The 24,928-nt window shown below is 41.2% G+C and overlaps 2 protein-coding genes across 2 annotated transcripts in view; both read left to right on the top strand.

Annotated features, from left to right (window-relative positions):
- The first annotated feature begins 423 nt into the window (after positions 1-423).
- On the top strand, positions 424-22,557 carry LOC109866924 (capping actin protein of muscle Z-line subunit alpha 2). The gene is made up of 10 exons (XM_020455833.2): positions 424-545; positions 9,505-9,568; positions 13,633-13,684; positions 13,843-13,906; positions 20,003-20,209; positions 20,321-20,400; positions 20,877-20,955; positions 21,046-21,117; positions 21,255-21,317; positions 21,550-22,557. Exons 1-10 carry the CDS (start codon positions 507-509, stop codon positions 21,688-21,690), a joined length of 861 nt encoding a protein of 286 aa, XP_020311422.1. The 5' UTR covers positions 424-506; the 3' UTR covers positions 21,691-22,557.
- Positions 22,558-24,556: 1,999 nt separating this feature from the next.
- The window catches only part of LOC109867441 (suppressor of tumorigenicity 7 protein homolog), a 73,120-nt gene continuing 72,748 nt past the window's right edge, over positions 24,557-24,928 (top strand). The window contains exon 1 of the mRNA XM_031801344.1: positions 24,557-24,787. The gene's annotated coding sequence lies outside the window, so the exon portion shown is untranslated. The remainder of the gene's footprint in view (positions 24,788-24,928) is intronic.

The following is a 24,928-nucleotide window of genomic DNA, read 5'->3' as shown; positions in this document are numbered from 1 at the left end:
ACTGTATCTCAGTATAATCGTGGCAATTGTTCCATTCATATTTTTGTTCAGTGTCCATAGCTAAATATATAGCAATACACAACAACAACACTTCTAAAAGTACAACACAATTTACAGCTGTTATTTGAATGCCATTTAGGTTTTCCAAACCTTTCAAAGCCATGGGCTGTATGCTCAAAACACTTAACAAAGGAGGACTACACTGCTTATGAATAACAATGAATCCCTGATTGGTGAAGCGACATACAGTTTTTAATTGGCCTGCACACCAATCAAAAGCAACTAATATTGTCGCGTTCATTTACTAGTCGGAATTAAGAAACTCTGATGTTTCCGACTTGCAAACTGGTTGTAGATATACCCGTGCCGCGTTCAAAAATGACTCAGTCGGAAATGTCCGAGTTTCCTAGTTCGGACTAGGATATGAATGGGGCATTTGTTGCCGAATCCTCCCATTTGATGACGTCAGATGTGGCTTCTACAAGCTGGTGGTGCCGGAAGAAAAGATGGCGGATCATGAAGAGCAGTTATCTGATGAGGAGAAGGTAAGATGTAATTTTTAGCATCTCTTGATTGGATGACATATGATATCGTGTAGGTATGTGTGCGATTATTAAAAATATTAATCTACTGTGCATAAACAGACCGAGATTTCTCGCTCTGCTAGTCTATATTTTTAGCTCGGCAGTCTCTGCCCAACTTCCGCTCCTTTGCGATTCTCAAATGGAGACTCCTTGTACGGTCCTATCTCTGAAATAGGAACCATGCAGCGTATAACAAATAAACTAACGCTAACATCTCACCCCCCCCCCTCCCCCTAATCGTGAATCTTGTAACCAACGCCGTGCTGTAATTTGTGTTTTTTTGTCGCTTTGTGTGATCATGTCTCAACTTCTCACGAATAAGCAGATAACGTTTAAGCAAGTCACCACCTCGAGCTCTACACGCCCTGTTCGTGTTCTGTATTTGTTGCACGATATACTGATCATGTGCAATTTACTGCTGTTTGTCTGTGACGGATATGACTAGTGTTGAATCTCGGATTTAAATATTGCTAAGCCAAGCTGGCTAGCATGATATCACTGTCACTAGAAAGCTAGCTAAACTGAGATGACAACAGTATCGCGGGTTGGCTGTACATTCTCATTTCCTTAAAAGGAATAGCAGTAAATTAACCACTGCACAAGAAATTACTTCAGATCAATGTTCAACATTATTCATCTTCAACTAGTTTGTCCACAACATCTTAAGGTCAGAAGTTTATTAGGATTTTGACAGGGCATCGTCCAATGGGTGTGGCTCCCTCTTCCCCATCAGTCACAGACATTAGCTAATCATGCTAGCACGTTAATTATTGTGGGTTGAGTGTAAGGGCTGAGCCACCATATGTCGCCGAGATGTAACATAACATTCCCCACCCGGCCCAGTAAACCACAACTTCAAGTCTAGCTGGCTTCACTCATGATATCCCCACACATATTTTAGCTAGCTAACGTTAGCTACAGTGCATCACTGTTGTCAGGTAGTACGAATACAACACAAGTAATGCTATTTAGCCCATGTATTTTGCATTCAAGTCTTCTCATGCTAGGGAAACTCTTTCAGCAGCCTACGGCTGTTCTAGTGTCTCAATTGAATTTATCTAAAGACCGTGCCTTCAGAAAGTATTCATACCACTTGACATATTCCACATTTGGTTGTTACAGCCTGAATTAAAAATGGGTTAAATAGATGTTCTTTCACCCTTCTACACACAATACCCCATAATGACAAAGTTGAGACATGTAGTTAATTTTCCATACATTTAAAAAAACATAAATATCTAATTTATGTATTCACACCCCTGAGTCAATTTTTGTAGAAGGACCTTTTGCAGCGACTACAGCTGTGAGTCTTTCTTTAAACACTGTCAAATTGGTTGTTGATCATTGCTTGATTGCTTTTCAGGTCTTGCCATATATTTTCAAGTAGGTTTATGTCAAAACTGTAACTCGGCCACTCAGAAACATTCACTGTCTTGTTAAGCGACTCCAGTGTAGACTTCCAGTGTAGGGCGGCAAGTAGTCTAGTGGTTAGAGCGTTGGGCCATTAACCGAAAGGTTGCTGGATCGAATCCCCGAGCTAACAAGGTAAAAATCTGTTACTCTACAAGGCAGTGTTCCCCGGTAGGCCTTCATTGTAAATAAGAATTTGTTCTTAACTGACTTGCCTATTAAAATAAAGGTTACTTAAAGAATGTGGCCTTAGGTTATTTTCCTGCTGAAAGGTAAATTAATCTCAGTGTCTGGTGGAAAGACTGAACCAGGTTTTCCTCTAGGATTTTGCCTGGGTTTAGCTCAATTCTGAAAACTCCCCAGTCCTTAATGATTTATAAGCATACCTATAACATGATGCCACCACTATGCTTGAAGATATGGAGAGTGATACTTAGTGGTGTATTGGATTTTCCCCAAACATAACACTTTGTATTTAGAACAAGAATACCACTTTTTTTGCAGTATTTACAGCCTTGTTCCTAACATGATGCATGTTTTGGAATATTTGTATTCTGTACAGGCATTCTGTCAATTATGTTAGTATTGTGGAGTAATTACAATGTTGTTGTTCCATCCTCAGTTTTCTCCTATCACAGCCATTACTCTGTAACTGTTTTAAAGTCACCCTTGGCCTCATGGTGAAATCCCTGAGCGGTTTTCATACTCTTCCGGCAACTGAGTTAGGAAGGAAGCCTGCATCTTTCTAATGACTGGGTGTATTGATACACCATCCAAACTATAATTAATAACTTCAGCATGCTCAAATGGATATTCAATATCTCAAATTTTTTACTTCTCTACCAATAGGTGTCCTTCTTTGGGAGGCATTGTAAAACCTCCCTGGTATTTGTGGTTGAATCTGTGTTTTAATTTTGCTGCTCTACTGAGGGACCTTACAGATAATTGGGTGTTTGGAGTACAGAGATGAGGTAGTCATTCATGTTAAACACTATTGCACACAGGGTCCATGCAACTTATGTGATTTGTAAAGCAATTTTTTAAAATTTAATTTAGGCTTGCCATAAAAGGGGATGAATACTTATTGTCTCAAGACAATTCAGTCTTACATTTTTTTAAGCAACTCAAAAAACAAATCTAGTTCATTGTGGTATTGTGTATAGACCAGTGAAAAATGTAAATTAATCCTTTTAAATTCAGGCTGTAACGCAACAAAATGTGTAAATAGTGAAGGTGTGTGAATACTTTCTAAAGGTACTGTGTCTGAGGAGCTAATGATGCATTCATGTGATGCATTAATGTGATGCATTAATGTGTGTTTTGACACTTGCCTTGTCTCGTTATCTCTCATCCCTTGACAGCCAGCTAGCTGTCAGGAAACAGCTGCCATGGGTGTAGATGCAAAAGTCATAAACAAGTCCCTTTTTTAAATAACCAAATGGACCAACAAGTTATTTGTGAGACCTTATATTTGCTGCTAGGGACTGATCTTTATCTCTTGGGGTGGATTACTTTCCTAACCATTAACTGTGATATTTAGGGAAGACAGAGTTGCCCCTCTGGGTTTTAGTGAACATTTGAAAAAACAAAGTCTACATTTTTAAATGATTTAGGAAGGAAGAGTCAACGCCATAGTCGTCAAGCCATTTTTTCCCTTTAAGTGCCCTTACGGTGCAGGCCTGCCAGCTTCCTTGTTACGCAGGGCCGCGCATCAGGAGATTGGCATTAGTCTGTTTGCGCTCCACTTAAGAGATGCTGCTGAACGTATCGTATCCTACCGCTGTTTCTTAGCACTGCCAGATGTGAAGTTGCGTACATGTCATCTTTTAAAATGCCAGTCTGTGTTGATATACCCAAGTGAGGGTTGAACTTGCTCAAAGTGCCAGAGCGTACCATGGAAACGTCTTAGCTAGAGACAATGCAGTGGTTTGTCTTTCAGAGCCCAGCAATTGCAACAATGTGGCCTAGCCTAATGGCATAGAAGGCTTTCCAGAGTAGCCTACTGAATGTAGTAGACCTATGTACGCCTAGCTCATTGAGTTGGCTCGAAGATTGCTTATAGATGGGTTCATATGGGAAGGTTAAGTGCAGCCTCAGAGCCAGTAGCAATCGAGCTTGCAAACTACAGATATAACTGCCCAGCCCCAGCGCTGTCTCTCTGGTGTCGCCCTCAAATACCTACTTGACCACTGTATCACTGTCTGCAAGTGTCTGCTCTACCCTGACTTTTAGTGACTATTTTAAACCTCAGCCATTTTAACATGGCTTACTTTGAAACTGAGAACAATGTTTGGGTGTTTGTCATTTAGCCTAAGTAATCTGAGACTTTTTACAGGAGATTGTTGTCAAGTAGCCTACTCTAATAAACAAACCATGGTTATCATGGCTGGCCTTACAGCCTCACAGTAAACATCATGATTTCTGTAGTATTGGCCTGCTTCTCCTGTGTGTGTTTGTGAAGAATGTCTAAGGAACACTTCTCTTGTCTGTACGTGTCTTCCCTGCTATGATAGATTTGGATGTGCAGGAGAAACAACCCTGGTGGTGCTATTCAGTGTGCAAACAGCTCCACCTATAGCCTGGGCCTGCTACAGTATGACTCTGGAATAAACAGATCTTCTGTATTCCACCCCAAAGTGTTAACAATCTATTTGCTGTGTTGCTTCTGGATTTCTTATCTTGGCAGCAGGGTGCTTTATCCCCCCCAGCCCAAAGCAACATTCAGGCCTGCAGTGCAAACAGTAGGGCCCTATAACATCTGCATTGCGGAGAACGCGGTTGGAATCACGGAATCCAGACATTAAAACCGAATTCAACAATATTCAAAAATGTGACCTTTGTATGAAATCAACTAAATGTATTGAACTTTTTCGAAAATCCATTAATTTGCCCAAGTTAATCATAAGACATGAACAAAATGAACCAGTGATATTTTGCTGCAACTTTCTGAAAGAGCACAGGAATGCCCCTGTCTTGTGTAGCCGTTAACGACTATGCTAATGATAACTCTCTGCTGGTAGATGGAAAGGCTTCCCAAAAACCTTCCCAATTTAAATGTTAAACCTTTTACGGCTAGGGGTCGATTCGACAACATCCGTTGAAATTGCAGAGAGCGAAATTCAAAATAAATTATTAGAAATATTTAACTTTCATACAATCACAATACACCAAAATACAGCTTAACGGGGTTTCACCTGCCAAATAAGTTCTGTTATACTCAGACATTATTTTAACAGTTTTAGAAACTTTAAAGTGTTCTATCCAAATCTACCAATTATATGCATATCCTAGCAGGCAGTTTACTTTGGGCACACTTTTCATCCAGACGTGAAAATACTGCCCCTATCCCAAACAGGTTATTAACTATAATGAAGCCTAGACCTACCTGGCAGAATATCAATCCAGTGGTCTTTTATTTTGGAAAATCTGCAATCACATGAGTGCTATAGAAACACCACCAACCAAACAATACAAACTCATTTTAAAATGTCTTTTTTCCCAGATCTCAAGTGGTCTCCTGTTGTGGTTTAAGCATTATTGTGAACTTAACATGACATTTAGTTGTTTTTCTATTAAGTGTGATTTTAATCTTTGGCCTTTAAACAGAAAAACACAATGGAATCAGACAAAAATAAAACATTTTATAGGGCCCTAAAACAGCAATAACATTCAGTTGAAACAAGAATGAACTAGCCTAATTCTGAATTTGTTTAGGCGTCGGACAGTAGTATTGGTAAGGGAAACACTATCTGCATTTGTCAAACTAACTGTAACAAGGGCTAGAATGTCACTGGTCTCAAGTTCTTCAAAGATGAAGATTTGTGGAAGAGTGTCTATAAACAGCTCAATGGTAGACGTGTGTTTGTGTCCTTTGCCCCATTTTATTTTAGAGGTTCTGGTCCAGTTACTTCCAGGGACATTATGGGGATGATTATCTTCTTTATTTGTGGCTATTCTTCTCATCGCCTCAATGGTTGTGACAGAACAGAAGACCCTATGCTGGCTACCCATGTACTGTTTTTCTAGTTGTACTGTGCTCAAGGTGCCAATTCATATATCACAAATATGGGGATGGATGGAGAGGTGCCAGGATGGAGGATTTAGCTCCCTGGAGTACACATCTATAGGATGCCTGCAGGCCAGATACACCCCTTCCTCCTCCCTCATGGTTTAGGGTTCTGGAGTGTTCTGATAAGAAGTGTGATTCTGGGATTAGGGATGGTGTTCTAGAGCTGTGTGTTTTGGAATAACAGATGCTCCTGAGAGTGTTAATGTTTTGGAAACCGAAACACATCATCACTGGAGGACAGAGAACACAGAGAGAGCATCTGGTGACTGTCTGCCCAGGAGCTTACAAACACTAGGCTCCTGCAGGGGGTCTCTCTGTGTGTGTACGCAATCATGGCTTTGTGAATGTGTTAGGCTATCGTCTAGGCCAAAGTGTGTTTTATAAGATTATAGCGAGTAGGGTGGGTGTCTAATTCCATGGCCAAATGAAACAAGATTTAAGTCCTTTGTTTGGTGTAAAAAAAGTGTAAAAAACAAATCCTCCTTGGAGCCGGTCTGTTATCAGTGTTCCTTTGAAATGACCTCATTGTGTGTGGGTGTGATCCAAACCTAGCGTCACAAGATTAAGTATTTAATTCTGTGGACACTCCAGCTCTCTCACACCAAACAGCCAGTTAGTCAGAGACACATTAGCATCTCTAATAAAGGACGTGGCAAAAATCTTTTAAGTTTGCCACCATCAGTGTTTGTCTAAATACAATCTGTTGTGATGAATTATTTTTGTCTCTGACGCCAAGTGATTTCAGTATAAATGTCGACTACTAGATTGTCATGCTGCAGAATGAGGCAGTAGGCCTTTACTAAACATACTAAGTATCCAAGTAATGGTTGGTCCTTTCCTCACTTCTCGCTTCTACTGATGTTACTGCAGGTTAGAGAGTAGCACTCGATGAAACACGACCACTTCACTTACCCTTGGTATTATCATTAGCTGTCCGATTAAAGTGAGTGTCACAAGTCTGTCAATTTCCTTCAGAGGCTTTCTCAGGCTAGCCCTACTGAGGTGACACCAGTGCCCTTGTCCCAGGCTACATCTGTCACTGTCAGGTCAGCTGGCTAACTTCTAGCCTTCCTCTCTTCAGTCTCACCTAGTCTGACTCCTTGATCTTCACTATGGTGGGGTGCAAAAAGACCCTCAAAGCAACCTGGTGATGATCACAGCATGCCTCTTACCACTTCTCACTTCAGTAAATCACTTTCAATTCAATAAAGTTGTGATTGAATGTGGAGGTTAATGTGGAAGAACAGTTTGTTTGCTCTGTCTGAACAATACCTGCATTGTCTCCTGTTATGACACACACTCTGTTAAAGAATAAAGATGGCCAAGTGATTATGATATTATGGGCCAGTGATTACACTGAATTGATAGTCATTTATTGAGCCCTTTTTTAACCAGGAAGTCAGCTGGTGAAACAGATGCATCATGGACCATGGTTTAGTAACTAACTACTGACATGGTTTAAATTGGTTTCTTGAGAATCACCCCAATCGTCCTAATTTAGGTGCATCATGCCTTTTTATTCACGCCCAACAGACATCTTGTGTTAGTGTCACTACATCAATGTTAACACAGTGCATTGGTAGGGTAATGCTATAATGGGGTCGAATAAGGGTAGGCCTAACGTTTTTTTAAAGACTCAATTCTCTTACAATATAGACCTGACTAAGATTAGCAGTGAAATAAAAAGGCACAGCATCTCACGATGCTAGGCTATAAGAGCAGAGTTGAGTGTACATGTAGCTGAGGAACGCTCAACTCTGTTATATGGAGGTAGAGTTGCGTATTGATAACTGGTCGCGTGAATTACTAACGACAACTTATTATTTTATTTATTTTTGAACCTTTTTGACTAGCCAAGTCAGTTAAGAACATTCTTATTTACAATGATGGCCTAGGAACAGTGGGTTAACTTCCTTGTTCAGGGGCAGAAGAACAGATTTTTAAATGTTAAAATGCTTACATATGTTTATCCTGTACAACCACGGTTCTTTCGCAGGGTGCTGAAATTCATACTATTTAATAAACTTTTGAATACAACCGAATATTTCCTAATTTGTGCCAATTTAATCTGTTTACGTAGTACATCAAGGCAGCTAAGTTACGTCTCCAGTTGAGCAACACCAATTAGGAAAAAGTCAGTTGTATTCTAAGTTTCATTAAAATAATGAATTTCAGCACCCTGCGGAAGAACCGCGGTGGTAAAGGTAAGTATTTCCAAATGTAACATTTTACCAGTATTGACTGATGGTGACTCCATGTTGTTGCTCGCAAATCGCGTGACCAGTTATCAGTACGGCCAGTTATCAACTCTGCCTCTGTGTAAGAGTATGGAGTCGAGTGGTCCTCAGCTAGTTTAAACTGAGCATAGCAGATAACACTGCAGCGCCACTACGGGGCTTTCAATGAACGTGTTTACATTGCTCTGAAGCATAATAAGAGAGGCCTGATCCAAATGGCTCCATTTTTAGCAATGAACACTTTATTTTATTTATTTTATTTATTTTTCCCCAGAGCAAGGCCAGCAGCAACGAAGAGACACAAGAATCCCAGAGCACCTCTCTTGCTTTCACCCTATCATCACTCATTAGTGGGAATCAATCTGCAGCCGCACTGGGAACCAAAGCTCTCATGCAGACCACTAATAAGGGCCCCAGGGAGAGGCACATTTTCCCAGCCTGTCAGTCCAGGGGAGGTGGGGAACAGGGATGATAGACTAGCCAAGCCCTACCCCTAGCAGAGAGAGGGAGGGGTGCACTTCACTACTAGGCTCCTCAGCACATTTTCATGCCCTTATATGGTCATGAGCCACCAGGGGAGGGAGGGGCTGTCAGTTTCACATGTGACCTCCAAAGAGGAAATGTGGTGCAGCAGGGGACAGACAGTTATGTTATGAAGAGAGGACAACTATGGGTGCATGATGGCTGAGAAGTGAGAATTGTGGTTGTAAACTCACTATTTGTCCATGCTTTGGGCTTAGCAACAGAAAATACAGTCCTCATTAGATGGGGTTAGAGGGGTTGCTTGTGTGTTTCGCACTTCCCCTTATTGACAAGGTTTTTAATAACTGATTAACGTAGTCATGATAAGAGGGGATCCTCTGACTGAAACCAAAGCCAAATTACAATAAATGGATAAACACATCTACCTGATATGTCTATTGTTGTGACATCACAAAGAAATGACTTTAAACAACAAACAGATTTGATTTAATTTACCTTGGAAATCAATGCAAATGCAATTGAACAGCAGAGTATGCATAACATTTTAGCATGTTTATTTGATAGATGAGTGTGCTGAAATAGCAGTGGGCCGGATTCTAACTAGGCACTTTTTCTCTTATTTATTTTTACCATGATGCTCCTCTGTTTCATAAACAACAATAACAAATAAGCCGGTGATGCGGATGTCAGCTTTTAAAGTGTCTGTCTTGCTGTTTTGTAGGTACGCATAGCAGCAAACTTTGTCATCCACGCCCCACCGGGAGAGTTCAACGAAGTTTTCAATGGTGAGAGTTTGTCTGTGTGTGGGGGGGTTTGTGTATGTATGTGTGTGTGTGTGTGTCTATCGCCCAAAGTCAGGATACTGGTCTGAGCGCCACAACTCCCAATTTACCTGCTGTAACGCCACAGTTATAACTGGAAGAGCATCCAGTCACAGCATCCTGACAAGCGTGTCACTTGACACCGATAACCCATCGCATCTCGAAACCACACACTGCAGAAAAGACTTCTCTCTCTGTATCTCAATATTTCTGTCTCACACCCACATGCACTGTCTAGTTTTCTACTAGCCTGTTGCGGAGCATTTCTGAGAGGGAGAGACTGAGTCGCTGGCCCATTATCCCCATCAGACCATGCACTATGCTCCTAACATAATGAATGAATGAATGACAGAGTCATTACAAAGGCCAGACTGAGGATGTTTCTCAATATGCATACTACCGTACTCCACACTCATGCCCCGCGTGCATTCTCCCAGGACGTTCCCTGGAGTACGTTCTTGTGAATACGAGAGTGTGGAGAACGCATAAAACGTTACATTTGAGAAAGCACCTCCCCCTACTGTAGTACCTCACGCTGCACCTCCCCCTACTGTAGTAACTCACGCTGCACCTCCCCCTACTGTAGTAACTCACGCTGCACGTCCCCCTACTGTAGTACCTCACGCTGCACCTCCCCCTACTGTAGTACCTCACGCTGCACCTCCCCCTACTGTAGTACCTCAAGCTGCACCTCCCCCTACTGTAGTACCTCACGCTGCACCTCCCCCTACTGTAGTACCTCACGCTGCACCTCCCCCTACTGTAGTACCTCACCCTGCACCTCCCCCTACTGTAGTACCTCACGCTGCACCTCCCCCTACTGTAGTACCTCACGCTGCACCTCCCCCTACTGTAGTACCTCACGCTGCACCTCCCCCTACTGTAGTACCTCACGCTGCACCTCCCCCTACTGTAGTACCTCACGCTGCACCTCCTCCTACTGTAGTACCTCACGCTGCACCTCCCCATTCACTGATCCTTCTTCCAGCCAGGACAATGGCAACAATTGACGAAACCAGATATACTCAATGCAAACGTTTTACATAATTATTAGTTAGATATATGTGTATCGTAATACTCTAGCTAGCCAGCGATTTATACAGGCAAAAATGACCTAAAACTAATGTTATGCAAGGTAGATGTACATTTTTCGTTTGTAGTTACCAATTCTTCGCGGCGATCTGGCTACCTAACAGTAGTATCTAGCCAGTAAGCCCCATTGACTTATGGGTTTGCGATCAGGTAAACATGACAAAATTAACACCGTATATTTATTAACGTACCAAGATGAAATATTGTAGTCTTGCAACATATGAGATGTGAATAGGCAACATTTCATTCTGAAGTCGGAGGGTATTTTCACTTCGCTTCAGTTCAAATTTCAATACATTTAGCGTAATGTTTCTTAGCATACATTCAGATGTATGCTTCAATATGTACAAACGGGAGTACGCATTCAAAGTGCTTCGCATACTTTGATATGGACAATTTGCATGCTTGGAGCATGGTAATATGCATTTTGAGAAACATCCTGACTCTCTGGGTCAGTAGGGCAGCCCTGCCTTGAGGTCTCAGCCCAGTGCGTATGATCACAAACGGGCCGACCAGAGAGGAACAAAACCAGGGAAGATTTGAGTGTGTACTCCTGCCCACGTCCATGATTAGCTTTGTCACCTCGGACTGCCTCCATTTCACAGCCCAACACAGTGTCAACACTTCCCCTTTCATCTCTGAGTTCACAGCCCTTTACAGTGTGTGAACTTGCCATGGCTGGTTTAGCTTCATCCTAGGGCTCTCAATTTAAATTGAACTTTTATGGGATCGGTGTCCCTAAACCGGGACAGTTGTTTCTCAATATGCGATAATGTGACTAGGAAACATTGTATACAAGACAACATTTCAGGACATAGACATGTCTTTACATGGGCAGAAAGCTTAGATTAACAAGAATTTAACTGTAGTGTCCAACTTACAGTAGCTATGACAGAAAAAAAAGACCATGCTATTGTTTGAGGATCGTGCACAACAACAAAATACATCACGGCAATGCTATTACCGTAGCATTTTTGTATATACTCTATAGTTATGTACTTGAATGTATAAATTGAACTATTTAGCACATTTGGGCAAACTCCTGGCAGACTTGATGCAAAATATTGTGTAGTGAGGTCATTCTTACTGGATCAGTCTGAAACTTTGCACACATGCTGCCATCTTGTGGACAAAATCAAAGTTACACCTAGGCTCCTATCTTAATGTGTATGGCCTTTCTCTTGCATTTCAAAGATGATGGTGGAAAAAAAATATATAAAAAAGAAAATGCAAAGAAAAAAACATTTTCTTTTACCAGATCTAGTGTGTGTTATTCTCCTACATTCACATTTCCACAAACTTCAAAGTGTTTCCTTTCAAATGGTATCAATAATATTTGCATATCCTTGTTACAGGTCCTGAGCTACAGGCAGTTAGATTTGGGTATGTCATTTCAGGCGACAATTGAAAAAAAGGGTCCGATCCTTAATGGGCTTTATTTGCATGGGGAAACATGTTTACATTGCCAAAGCAAGTGAAATGGATAATAAACAAAAGTGAAATAAAAAAATAACAGGAAACATTACTCACGAATTATCAAAACAATGAAGATATTTCAAATGTCATTGTGTGTGTGCAGTGTTGTAACGATGTACAAAAGGGAAAATAAATAACAAAAATATGGATTGTAATTTACAATGGTGTTTGTTCTTCACTGGTTGCCCTTGTGGCAACAGGTCACATCTTGCTGCTGTGATGGCACACTGTGGTATTTCACCCAATAGATATGGGAGTTTATCAAAATTGGATTTGTTTTCAAATTCTTTGGGGGTCTGTGTAATCTGAGGGAAATATGTGTCTCTCTGGTTATATATTTGGCAGAAGGTTAGGAAGTGCAGCTCATTTTGTGGGCAGTGTGCACATAAATCAAATCAAATGTATTTATATAGACCTTCGTACATCAGCTGATATCTCAGTGCTGTACAGAAACCCAGCCTAAAACCCCAAACAGCAAGTAATGCAGGTGTAGAAGCACGGTGGCTAGGAAAAACTCCCTAGAAAGGCCAAAACCTAGGAAGAAACCTAGAGAGGAACCAGGCTATGAGGCCAGTCCTCTTCTGGCTGTGCTGGGTGGAGATTATAACAGAACATGGCCAAGATGTTCAAATGTTCATAAATGACCAGCATGGTCCAATAAATAATAAGGCAGAACAGTTGAAACTGGAGCAGCAGCACGGCCAGGTGGACTGGGGACAGCAAGGAGTCATCATGTCAGGTAGTCCTGAGGCATGGTCCTAGGGCTCAGGTCCTCCGAGAGAGGAAAGGGAGAATTAGAGAGAGCACACTTAAATTCACACAGGACACCGAATAGGACAGGAGAAGTACTCCAGATATAACAAACTGACCCTAGCCCCCCGACACAAACTACTGCAGCATAAATACTGGAGGCTGAGACATAGCAAGACCTGGCTCTCGAGAAGACGCTGTCAGTCTCTCGCTCTTTTGGTCTCTATTCAATATAAAGGGCCGTATTGGCATGGGAAACGTATGTTTACATTGCCAAAGCAAATGGAATATACAATTAACAAAAGGGGAAACATTAGTAAACATTATTCGTTCTCTCTCTCTCTCTCTCTCAGGGGCTTTATTGTCATGGGAACATGTATACATTGCCAAAGCAAGTGAAATAAACAGTCAAAGTGAACAGTAAACATTTCACTCAACATTTAAAAAAATAAAACATTCAAATGGTATTATTGGCTATGTACAGTGTTGTGCTAATAATTGATGTATGAAAGGGAAAATAGATTGTATTTACAATGGTGTTTGTGCTCCACTGGTTGCCCTTCTCTGTCTGTGAGTTTTGTCCCCATGATAGCCCTGTGACTGGAATGTTTATGTATGATAGAGAGGGATGTGATTTGATGTGAATCCTCCTGTGTGTTTGTGTGCTGTAGGTTTCTGAACTCTGACGTGTGGTTCTGTACTTCCCACAGATGTACGATTGCTGCTCAACAATGACAATCTGCTCAGGGAAGGTGCAGCACAGTAAGTGATGAAATATAGACCCGTGGTCTGCTCATGTCAAACTATCAACAGAATGAGTACATTATTAACCAACTAGAAAGATGAGGTCTTTGTTTCTCCAGGAAGTCATTCATTATTGGCACTGATTAAACCTTGTACCTGTTTGTCTGTTTCTTTAGTGCTTTTGCACAGTACAACGTGGACCAGTTTACCCCAGTGAAAATAGAGAGATATGACGAACAGGTAGGACTACAGTGAAACAAGACATGCATGTTTTTCATCAGCTTTCACAATTCACAGCCTTTATCCAGTCAAAGCCTATAGATGCTAGTGACTCCAAACCTGGTATCATTAGAAACAAACCACAATAGGGATTAACAGCTCTAGTCATGGTTTCTGAGAATAACTACATAAAGGAATGAAGCCTAGTGCCTTCAGACTTACCTTAGGGGTCATGTTTTATTTAATGGACTGAATATTAGCCTTGTTGCATATCGATTGTATTATGTTTTTATACACAAACAATAATTCCTCTTCTAGTACTATTCCAGATCAGTGTGGTTGTGGTGTTGCCTAGGTAACACAATGATACACCAATAAATGTTCTGGTTAGCACACACTAGAATGCATATCAGGAATACAGTGCATTCAGATAGTATTCAGACCCCTTTTTCAACATTTTGCTACGTTAGCCTTATTCTAAAATTAATTAGTTTTTATTTCACTTATTACAAATAAAACAAATCATATTTACCTAAGTATTCAGACCCTTTACTCAGTACTTTGCCACAGCGATTACAGATTCAAGTCTTGGGTATGACGCTACAAGCTTGGCACACCGGCAGTTTCTCCCATTCTTCTCCTCTCAAGCTCTGTCAGGTTGGATGGGGAGCGTTGCTGCACAGCTATTTTCAGGTCTCTCCAGAGATGTTCGATCGGGCTCTGGCTGGCCTGTTCAACCTCTCTTTCATATCGTCTGAGATCCCCAAGGATTGGAAAGCTGCCGCAGTCATCCCCCTCTTCAAAGGGGGAGACACCCTGGACCCAAACTGTTACAGACTTATATCCATCCTGCCCTGCCTATCTCAGGTCTTCGAAAGCCAAGTCAACAAACAGGTCACTGACCATCTCGAATCCCACCGTACCTTCTCCGCTGTGCAATATGGTTTCCGAGCCGGTCACGGGTGCACCTCAGCCACGCTCAAGGTACTAAATGATATCATAACCGCCATCGATAAAAGACAGTACTGTGCAGCCATCTTCATCGGCCTGGCCAAGGCTTTCGACTCTGTCAATCACCATATACTTATCGGCAGACTCAGTAGCCTCGGTTTTTCTAATGACTGCTTTGCCTGGTTCACCAACTACTTTGCAGACCGAGTTCAGTGTGTCAAATCGGAGGGCATGTTGTCCGGTCCTCTGGCAGTCTCTATGGGGGTGCCACAGGGTTCAATTCTCGGACCGACTCTTTTCTCTGTATATATCAATGATGTTGCTCTTGCTGCAGGCGATTCCCTGATCCACCTCTATGCAGACAACACCATTCTGTATACTTCCGGCCTGTCCTTGGACACTGCTATCTAAACTCCAAACGAGCTTCAATGCCATACAACACTCCTTCCATGGCCTCCAACTCCTCTTAAACGCTAGTAAAACCAAATGCATGCTTTTCAACCGTTCGCTGCCTACGCCCGACTAGTATCACCACCCTGGATGGTTCCGATCTAGAATATGTGGACATCTATAAGTACCTAGGTGTCTGGCTAGACTGTAAACTCTCCTTCCAGACTCATATCAAACATCTCCAATCTAAAATCAAATCTAGAGTCTGCTTTCTATTCCGCAACAAAGCCTCCTTCACTCACGCCGCCAAACTTACCCTAGTAAAACTGACTATCCTACCGATCCTCGACTTCGGCAATGTCATCTACAAAATAGCTTCCAATACTCTACTCAGTAAACTGGATGCAGTTTATCACAGTGCCATCCTTTTTGTTACTAAAGCACCTTATACCACCCACCACTGCGACCTGTATGCTCTAGTCGGCTGGCCCTCTACATATTCGTCGCCAGACCCACTGGCTCCAGGTCATCTACAAGTCCATGCTAGGTAAAGCATCTCAGTTCACTGGTCACGATGGCAACACCCACCCGTAGCACGCGCTCCAGCAGGTGTATCTCACTGATCATCCCTAAAGTTGGAGACTTTTATCACCCTCACCAACTTCAAACATCTGCTATCTGAGCAGCTAACCGATCGCTGCAGCTGTACATAGTCTATCGGTAAATAGCCCACCCAATTTACCTACCTCATCCCCATACTGTTTATTTATTTACTTTTCTGCTCTTTTGCACACCAGTATCTCTACCTGTACATGACCATCTGATCATTTATCACTCCAGTGTTAATCTGCAAAATTGTAATTATTCGCCTACCTCCTCATGCCTTTTGCACACAATGTGTATATAGACTCTTTAAAAAAAATATATATATTATACTGTGTTATTGACTTGTTAATTGTTTTAGAGGGGGAGAGCGGGAAGTCGGCTGTTTTATGGCGGTCGTAAAATACCTCTATGCTCTGTAGTGTTCGAGATTGGAATGTAAACTGTGGGACACGGAGAAACACTTGGACATCAAAAGTTTGGATAATTAAACAAAATTTTATATTTTCAAGAATGTGCGAGTGGTCCGTGGACATTTTAAGGGACAGGCATGACGAGTGTTTCAGTTGGTGATCTCATGAAGGACAGGAAACACTCATCACTGTGTCTTTGGTTGTGTACACCTAATTATGGGGTATGTGATTAAACTAACTATTTGTGAAAAGATGTCATGTGATGTTAACCCATATTTTCTCATTTAGGTTTTCATATAGTTAACCAAATCAGTGGCCACGCCCACATGAGCATTGACATTACATCGGCGTCATGGAACGCCCCTTTTCCCAGAAGTGCATAAAACCCACTTCCGACGAAATTTACATTAGACCAGAAAGCATGGAGCTGTGGCTACATGTTGAAATGGTTAAGAACTACAACTTTATAGGCCACGGAGACCATACAGCGTGTAACGTTGGCTACTCGGCTGGAAATGGTTGAACTCAGACTATCAATCACTACAGAATAAGAGAAAATCCTAGACATAGAATTACTGGTCTGCAGCTGGAAATGACGTAAGTCTAGTACGAGAATACCGACAACCGCGGACGCATATATTCTATGTAACGACCATCTGTACGTCTGACGGATCCATTACAACAGACACTATCCAGAGTCGCTGAGAAAGCGACAACTACGAAAGACAATGTGATTTCTGGGGAAGTTAACCAGAGACTCTATGATGAACTGACTCTCCAGCAGACAGACCAGCGATTCCAGCAGAGAAGACAACGACATACAGGCATAAATATATACATTGCAATTGTGTTCAAATGAGTGGCCGTTCATGTGCAAAGGATTAGCATTTCAATGAATATAATTCTCAACTCTGTTTAGTGAATCCATTTAGCCTTTCCTGCTTTTTATCTGTCCCCACCCCCTTTCCATTGTCTACCAAGACGTCATTACGGTTTAGCGCAGTAGGGACTTATCAATACATTGTGTTAGTAGCCAATAACTATATTGTTTGTTTATTTCTGTGATTTGTTTAGTTTATTTACTAAGCCAATTTGTGTATCGCTGATTCATGCAGATATCCAAGGGTTTGCGACGTTCAGTAATGACAACTGATGAGGTAATAATACATTGATACAAGACTGTACTCTATAAGATATGAAAATATGTGGAGAGTCGATTCGGGAAATAGACTCAACATTTTCTCATGGTGCCCCGACTTCCTAGTTAAAGTTTACATTATTAATTTAATTGCGTAATAATGAATACACATTGTTATTTTGTCATTCTGTCTTCACATTTAATGATAGTCAGACACAACCATGCTTAGGATCATTGTCCTATTTTGAAGGTGAACCTTCGCCCCAGTCTGAGGTCCCGAACGCTCTGGACTAGGTTTTCATCTAGGATCTCTGTGCTTTGCTCCGTTCATCTTTCCCTCGATCCTGACTAGTCTCCCAGTCCCTGCCGCTGAAAAACATCCCCATAGCATAATGCTGCCACCACCATGCTTCACCGTAGAGATGGTGCCAGTTTCTTCCCGAACTAGCGCTTGGCATTCAGTCCAAAGAGTTCAGTCTTGGTTTCATCAGACCAGAGAATCTTGTTTCTTATGGTCTGAGAGTCCTTTAGGTGCCTTTTGGCAAACTCCAAGTGGGCTGTCATGTGCCTTTACTGAGGAGTGACTTCTGTTTGGCCACTCTACCATAAAGGCCTGATTTAGTGGAGTGCCGCAGAGATGGTTGGCCTTCTGGAAGGTTCTCCCATCTCCACAGAGGAACCAGAGCTCTGCCAGAATGATCATCGGGTTCTTGATCACCTCCCTGACCAAGGCCCTTCTCCCCTGATTGCTCAGTTTGGATTGGCAGCCAACACTGGGAAGAGTCTTGGTGGTTCCAAACTTCTTCTGTTTAAGAATGATGGATGCCACTGTGTTCTTGGGGACCTTCAATGCTGCAGACATGTTTTGGTACCCTTCCCCAGATCTGTGCCTCGACACAATCCTATCTTGGAGCTCTACGGACAATTCCTTCGACCTCATGAGCCTGGATTTTGCTCTGACATGCACTGTCCTGTGGGACCTTATATAGATAGGTGTGTGCCTTACCAAATCATGTCCAATTAATTGAATTTACCATAGGTAGAAACATCTCAAGGATGATCAATGGTAACAGGATGCACCTGAGCTAAATACATAGGTATTTATAGAAGGTGTGTGTGTGATTTTATTTTACGACCACCATTCAAAAGTTTGGGGTCACTTAATGTCCTTGTTTTTGAAAGAAAATCACTTTTTCCATTAAATAACATTAAATTGATCAGAAATACAGTGTAGACATGGTTCATGTTGTAGCCATCACTCCTGTGTTCCAATGGCATGTTAGCTAATCCAAGTTGATCATTTTAAAAGGCTAATTGATAATTAGAAACCCCTTTTTTCAATTGTTAGCACAGCTGAAAACTGTTGTCCTGATTAAAGAAGCAATAAAACTGGCATTCTTTAGACTAGTTGAGTATCAGCACTTGTGGGTTTGATTACAGGCTCAAAATGGCCAGAAACAAAGACCTTTCTTCTGAAACTCATCAGTCTATTTTTGTTCTGAGAAATGAAGGCTATTCCACATGAGAAATTACCAAGAAACTGAAGATCTCATACAGCGCTGTGTACTACTCCCTTCACAGAACAGCGCAAACTGGCTCGAACCAGAATAGAAAGAGTGGGAGGCCCCGGTGCACAAATGAGCAAAGGGAAAAGTACATTAGTGTCTAGTTTGAGAAACGGATGCCTCGCAAGTCCTCAACTGGCAGCTTCTTTAAATGGTACATGCAAAACACCAGTCTCAACGTCAACAGTGAAGTGGTGACTCTGGGATGCTGGCCTTCTAGGCAGAGTTGCAATTAAAAATCCATATCTCAGACTGGCCAATAAAAATAAAGATTTAAGATGGGCAAAAGAACCCACACTGGACAGAGGAACTCTGCCTAGAAGGCCAGCATCCCAGAGTCGTCTCTTCACTTGATGTTGAGCCTGGTGTTTTGCATGTACTATTTAATGAAGCTGCCAGTTGAGGACTTGTGAGCCTGTAATCGAACCCACAAGTGCTGATCCTCAACTAGTCTAAAGAATGCCAGTTTTATTGCTTCTTTAATCAGGACAACAGTTTTCAGCTGTGCTAACATAATTGAAAAAGGGTTTAATTATCAATTATCCTTTTAAAATGATTAGCTAACACATGTCATTGGAACACAGGAGTGATGGTTGCTGATAATGGGCCTTTTGTACGCCTATGTAGATATTCCATACAAAATCTGCCGTTTCCAGCTACAATAGTCATTTATAACCATGTCTAAACTGTATTTCTGATCAATTTGAGATATTAATGGACAAAAAAATGTGCTTTTCTTTCAAAAACAAGGACATTTCTAATTGACCACAAACATTTGAACAGTAGTGTGTATGTATATTTTTGAGACCTGCTTTGTCATAATGTGGTATTGTGTGTAAATTGAGGGATGAAAAAAATTATTGAATCTATTTTAGAATAAGGCTGTAACGTAACAAAATGTGGAAAAAGTCGAGGGGTCTGAATAATTTCCGAATGCACTGTAGATCAGGAAAAAAGAGGCAGAGAGAAAGGAGCACAACTCTTTCCCTTCCCTTCCTCCCCTTTTACCTCCCTCTTCTTACCTTCCTACGGATCTCCCCTCTCAATCTCTCTCCAGGTCTTAATCACAGAGCATGGAGACTTGGGCAATGGGCGGGTCCTTGACCCTAAAAACAAGATCTCCTTTAAGTTTGACCACCTGAGGAAGGAGGCCAGTGACCCGCGGCCCCACGATGTGGATGGCGCCATGGAGGGCTGGAGGAGTGCTGTGGATGGTGCTGTCCGGGCCTACGTCAAGGAGCACTACCCCAGCGGAGTCTGCACCGTACGTCTGGGCTGCATAACACCCATCTTCTTGATCCTGCGCTGTTAAATTTGTCATTTTATCATGTAATGTGAATTAACTGAGTACACTGGGTGTCAAATCTCCCCTTAGATTTACGGCAAAACCATAGACGGACATCAAACCATCATCGTGTGTATCGAGTGCCATCAGTTTCAACCCAAAAACTTCTGGTATGTATGGACTTTATAATTTAAAGACGCAAGATGAATGAAGTATTTTAGATTTCTAGTCAAGTAAATGGCTTCAAACTCCCTTCAGGCAGAATCTAAAAATGTTTAGCATGCAAACCTTCTATTGTCTGGTTTACACACTAAACACTGTTCAAACACAATCTTAGCTTGCTTTTTTTCGCTACTTGGCTAACCAGTGCCTGTTGGTTTAGAGATTGTTGGCATCCCGTTACCTTGTTGAGCCAGCCCCGATCAGGTTAATATAATTGAAATGGTGCCGTGCCAATCCTCTTTGCGGTGAGTTTTACTAAGCCTAAGGCTCCCTGAGTATAATGATCTTATAGCTTCTGTACAAGATCTGATACCTCTTAGGAAAGACTGCTGTGTAGTGGATAGAGGGGGAGTGGGAGAACACTCAACACACACTTAGAGAGCTTGTAGACATACTAAATACTTAATTTATTATCTTTGTAAAGGAACGGACGTTGGAGGTCAGAGTGGAAATTCACAATTGGCTCCTCCACCACTCAAGTGGCCGGCATCATGAAAATCCAGGTGTGTGTGTGGGCGCATGGTTTTTGTGTAAGGTAATTGACTTCCAGACCATTGCACACTAATAACACACCACTCTCGGTCTGGTTGTAGGTTCATTACTATGAAGACGGCAACGTTCAGCTGGTCAGCCACAAAGAGGTCCAGGAGTCGATGTCCATTTCTGTGAGTACATCACTACATGGAATACGTGATGAAAAACACACGTCAAAACATGTACATGCACGTTAGTATGCATGTTTGACAATCTATTTGAACCTCTTGATTCACTTCCTGATTTCCACTTGGTTCCTCTTCACTAGAACGAAGCTGCAACTGCAAAGGAGTTCATTAAGATCATTGAGGCTGCAGAGAATGACTACCAGGTGTGTGAGATTGGGAAAGCTTTGATATGGACACGTGTGCCTAATAAAGTAGTTGTTATATTTATAACACAAGATACTGAAGCATCATATTTTGTGACGAGTAATGTTGATGGCAAACTAGTAGCAAGTGTCTCTGGAAACCATCACCGAGTGACAATTCCTGTCAATTGTGGTTCTTATTGTGACACGCAAAAGCCCAAATGAATTTCCCTCTCTTCTCTTACCCCGTCAGACTGCCATCAACGAGAATTACCAAACCATGTCGGACACCACTTTCAAAGCCTTGCGCCGCCAGCTTCCCGTGACACGCACCAAGATTGACTGGAACAAGATCCTGAGCTACAAGATCGGCAAAGAGATGCAGAACGCTTAAAACAAAGAAAACGGAAAACCCCAACATTGCATGACTGGATTGTTGTATCGTCTTTGTACAAATTAGATTAATGGGGGGCAGAAAAGGTTTGGTCTCACAGAAAGTCTACTTTTATGAATGCTTTTATACAGACACTGTTAAAAACATAATCTGTATAATACCTAGATGATAATCATGATATTATTGTTGGCAAAATGGGATGTGGAGGATGACGTGGAGCATAATACGTCTCAATGTATGTGTGCAATATTTATTAATATGGTGGTGAGCCCACACCTTTTCTTTGACCTAAAGAAAAACAATTCCAATTGTAATGATGAAACAATTATTTTTTGAGGAGTATCACTGTAAAATATATTTAGAGTAGTACTTTATTGGCAAATACAGGATAAGCGAATCCTCCACTGTACAACACGGTTACTGTCTCATACTGTAAAGAGTCCCTCAGTCGTGTTCAATTGCTCGTACTTTTATGACATCATAATGACATCTTTTGCACAAGCGGTTAGTCACCTTTGCCAATGTCGACCACTCAAGGTTCTTGTTACACTTCATATTGGTACTCTCTCCATGGTTTGCCTCATACGTGAACATCTCAAGCTTGCGACCCTCCTGGCTAAACTGCAGTTTAACTCCCTGACTTCTGAACTGAATGTTCATTTAGCAAAAAAGGAGAAACTGATAACTTGACACGCTTAATTAACAAGTCTTTATCCACATTTAGTAGCAATTAATGTTGAATTTAAATTTACAATAAAAGGTAAAAGTATAACTTTTTCCCCCAGTGCTTATTTTTTATTACAACAGATCTGACTTATAACATGGCACATTGTAATATATACCTGTATTAAACATCCTTGTCTGATGGTTTGGTAATTTATTATCTTGATTAATTGTAATTCGGTCATGACTATGTTGCATTAAATTACACATTTTCTATTTACTTACTAACTCCTACTTTGTACCAGTTTTTCTCTCTCTTTAATGGAGTTTGAGAATGGACATGTTCCAGGCTACCTACAATGCAGACGTGTTGCATAGATTATCAGATTCCTGCAATGAACATTGCTCGTCTGCCTGCCACGAGCAGATTTGTAATTGTGCGTGCAGGGCTAGTTGAACTCTTCATTGAGACAATGCTGAAACATCAATCCATGGGTGAGTCAGTGCCACATTTTAATTTGTGCCGAAATCACAAATGCAGAAAAAATATTACAAATTCAACAGGCCATGGTGTGAAATAGGCTTTTAGAAGTACCCCAATGGCAAATGGAAGTCGTAAAATAATTGCCTCCACGTTTCTATGGTCTGTGCTTTAATGAACCCCAAATGGTTATTTCTGGCTGTTTATTAAAGTCAGCTGGCTAACTCCTTGAACCTACTTAGTAGTATACCCCTCTATAGATTTATTTAGTTCCACAAATGTGGAAGTGTTTACCATTGTACTGTAAGATCCCTATCAATATGACTTGATAATCTGCTCAATGTGACCCTAAAGTATTCTGAACAAAAATATAAATGCAACAATTTTCACAGATTTTACTGAGTTAAAGTTCATATGAGGAAATCAGTCAATTGAAATAAATTAATTAGGCCCTAAACAATGTATTTCACATGACTGGGAATACAGATATGCATCTGTTGGTCCACAGCTACCTTAAAGAAAATGGGCCTCACAATGGACCTCAGGATCTTGTCACGGTATTTCTGTGCATTCAAATTGCTATAGATAAAATGCAATTGTGTTCGTTGTCCGTGGCTTATGCATGCCTATACCATAACCCCAACGCCACCATGGAGCACTCTTCACAACGTTGACATCAGTAGATTGCTCACCATACACGTACGTGGTCTGCAGTTGTGAGGCCGGTTGAAAGTACTGCCTAATTCTCTAAAATGACAGAGGCGGTTTATGATAGAGAAATTAACATTACATTCTCTGGCAACAGTTCTTGTGGATATTCCTGCAGTCAGCATGCCAGTTGCATGCTCCCTCGAAACCTGAGACATTTGTGGCGTTGTGTGACAAAACCGCACATTTTAGAGTGGCCTTTTATTGTCCACAGCACAAGATGCACCTTTGTAATGATGTTAAATCAGCTTCTTGATGTGCCACTCAGGAGTATGGATTATCTTGACAAAGGAGAAATGCTCACAATAACATGGATGTAAAAACATTTTTTTGAGAGAAATAAGCTTTTTGTGCTTATGGAACATTCAAGGGATATTTTATTTCAGCTCATGAAACATGGGACTAACACTTTACATATTGCATTTATATTTGTGCTCAGTGTATGTAGCCTGGAATGTGGCCTCTGTGTAGGTTTTTCACTTTACACTTTAATTCAAATCCCTCGTTACATAAATGTGCACACGTTGACCACATGACAGAGTAGATCAAAAACACGTTAGTAAATCAGTTTATGTGATGCTAAAAATGACAACAGATTAATTTATAGATAGAGGCTCTAGGGCAAACATACAATGTAGTATATGACTACCTTTTTGAGTACAGTATTGAACATAAAACGGGGAATCCTCAAAGCAGCGGGATTCAAGATACACTACACCTGAAAGATAACTTGGCTGACTGGAACGTATTCCCCATATTGATGAGGGGGAGGAGCCCTAACTTCATTATAAAGTGTATTTACTCTGAATGCAGTCTGATTAAATTTTCATTGCAAAGGTGAAAGATTGTCAGGTAATCAGCCAGTGGTGTGCATAAAATATGCATTAACACTGTATGGTTTGTTGACTAATTTTAATACAATTTAAAAAATATATGTGTTTTTGTGTTATCAAATAAATCATGTTTTAATATTTTCAAAGTATTGAACAATAGCTATACACATGATCATGCAGTAAAAACAGGGCATGGTATTGTAGTCCCAGAAACACTGAGAATTGTACAGGTACTAGTACACAAAAAGTGATAGCCCAGAGTATCATGGTTGAAGATGGGACAGGTTTAGTGTAGCAACTCAAGTCCACCATCGCCTGGTCTTGGACTTACTTCTGGACAGTGGTTCTTTGTGATGCTTATTTGGTTGACATTTTAAGAGTGCCATTGAGATACAGCGACAATCTGACCAAGGTGAGATTATTCTTGCATGACGTGCTATTTTAATGACTTTAAAGTTGTATGTAACGTTACTTGCTTGCTAATTTGCTAAACTAGCTAAACTAGCTAATTTGTGTATGCTAGCAGACTGGCAGACACGTCTACAGTCTCGCT

Source organism: Oncorhynchus kisutch, linkage group LG22 (assembly GCF_002021735.2).
Source record: "Oncorhynchus kisutch isolate 150728-3 linkage group LG22, Okis_V2, whole genome shotgun sequence".
Lineage (NCBI taxonomy): Eukaryota > Metazoa > Chordata > Actinopteri > Salmoniformes > Salmonidae > Oncorhynchus > Oncorhynchus kisutch.
Note: the sequence above shows the minus strand (reverse complement) of the source record. Positions and strands in the feature narration are given on the sequence as shown.

Bases quoted from the DNA above. Each gene is read 5' to 3' on its own strand.
- LOC109866924 (XM_020455833.2), top strand. From the start codon at position 507: ATGGCGGATCATGAAGAGCAGTTATCTGATGAGGAGAAG. The intron at 13,685-13,842 runs GTAAGTGATGAA...CTGTTTCTTTAG, and splicing joins CTCAGGGAAGGTGCAGCACA to TGCTTTTGCACAGTACAACG. The intron at 21,118-21,254 runs GTGAGTACATCA...CCTCTTCACTAG, and splicing joins AGGAGTCGATGTCCATTTCT to AACGAAGCTGCAACTGCAAA.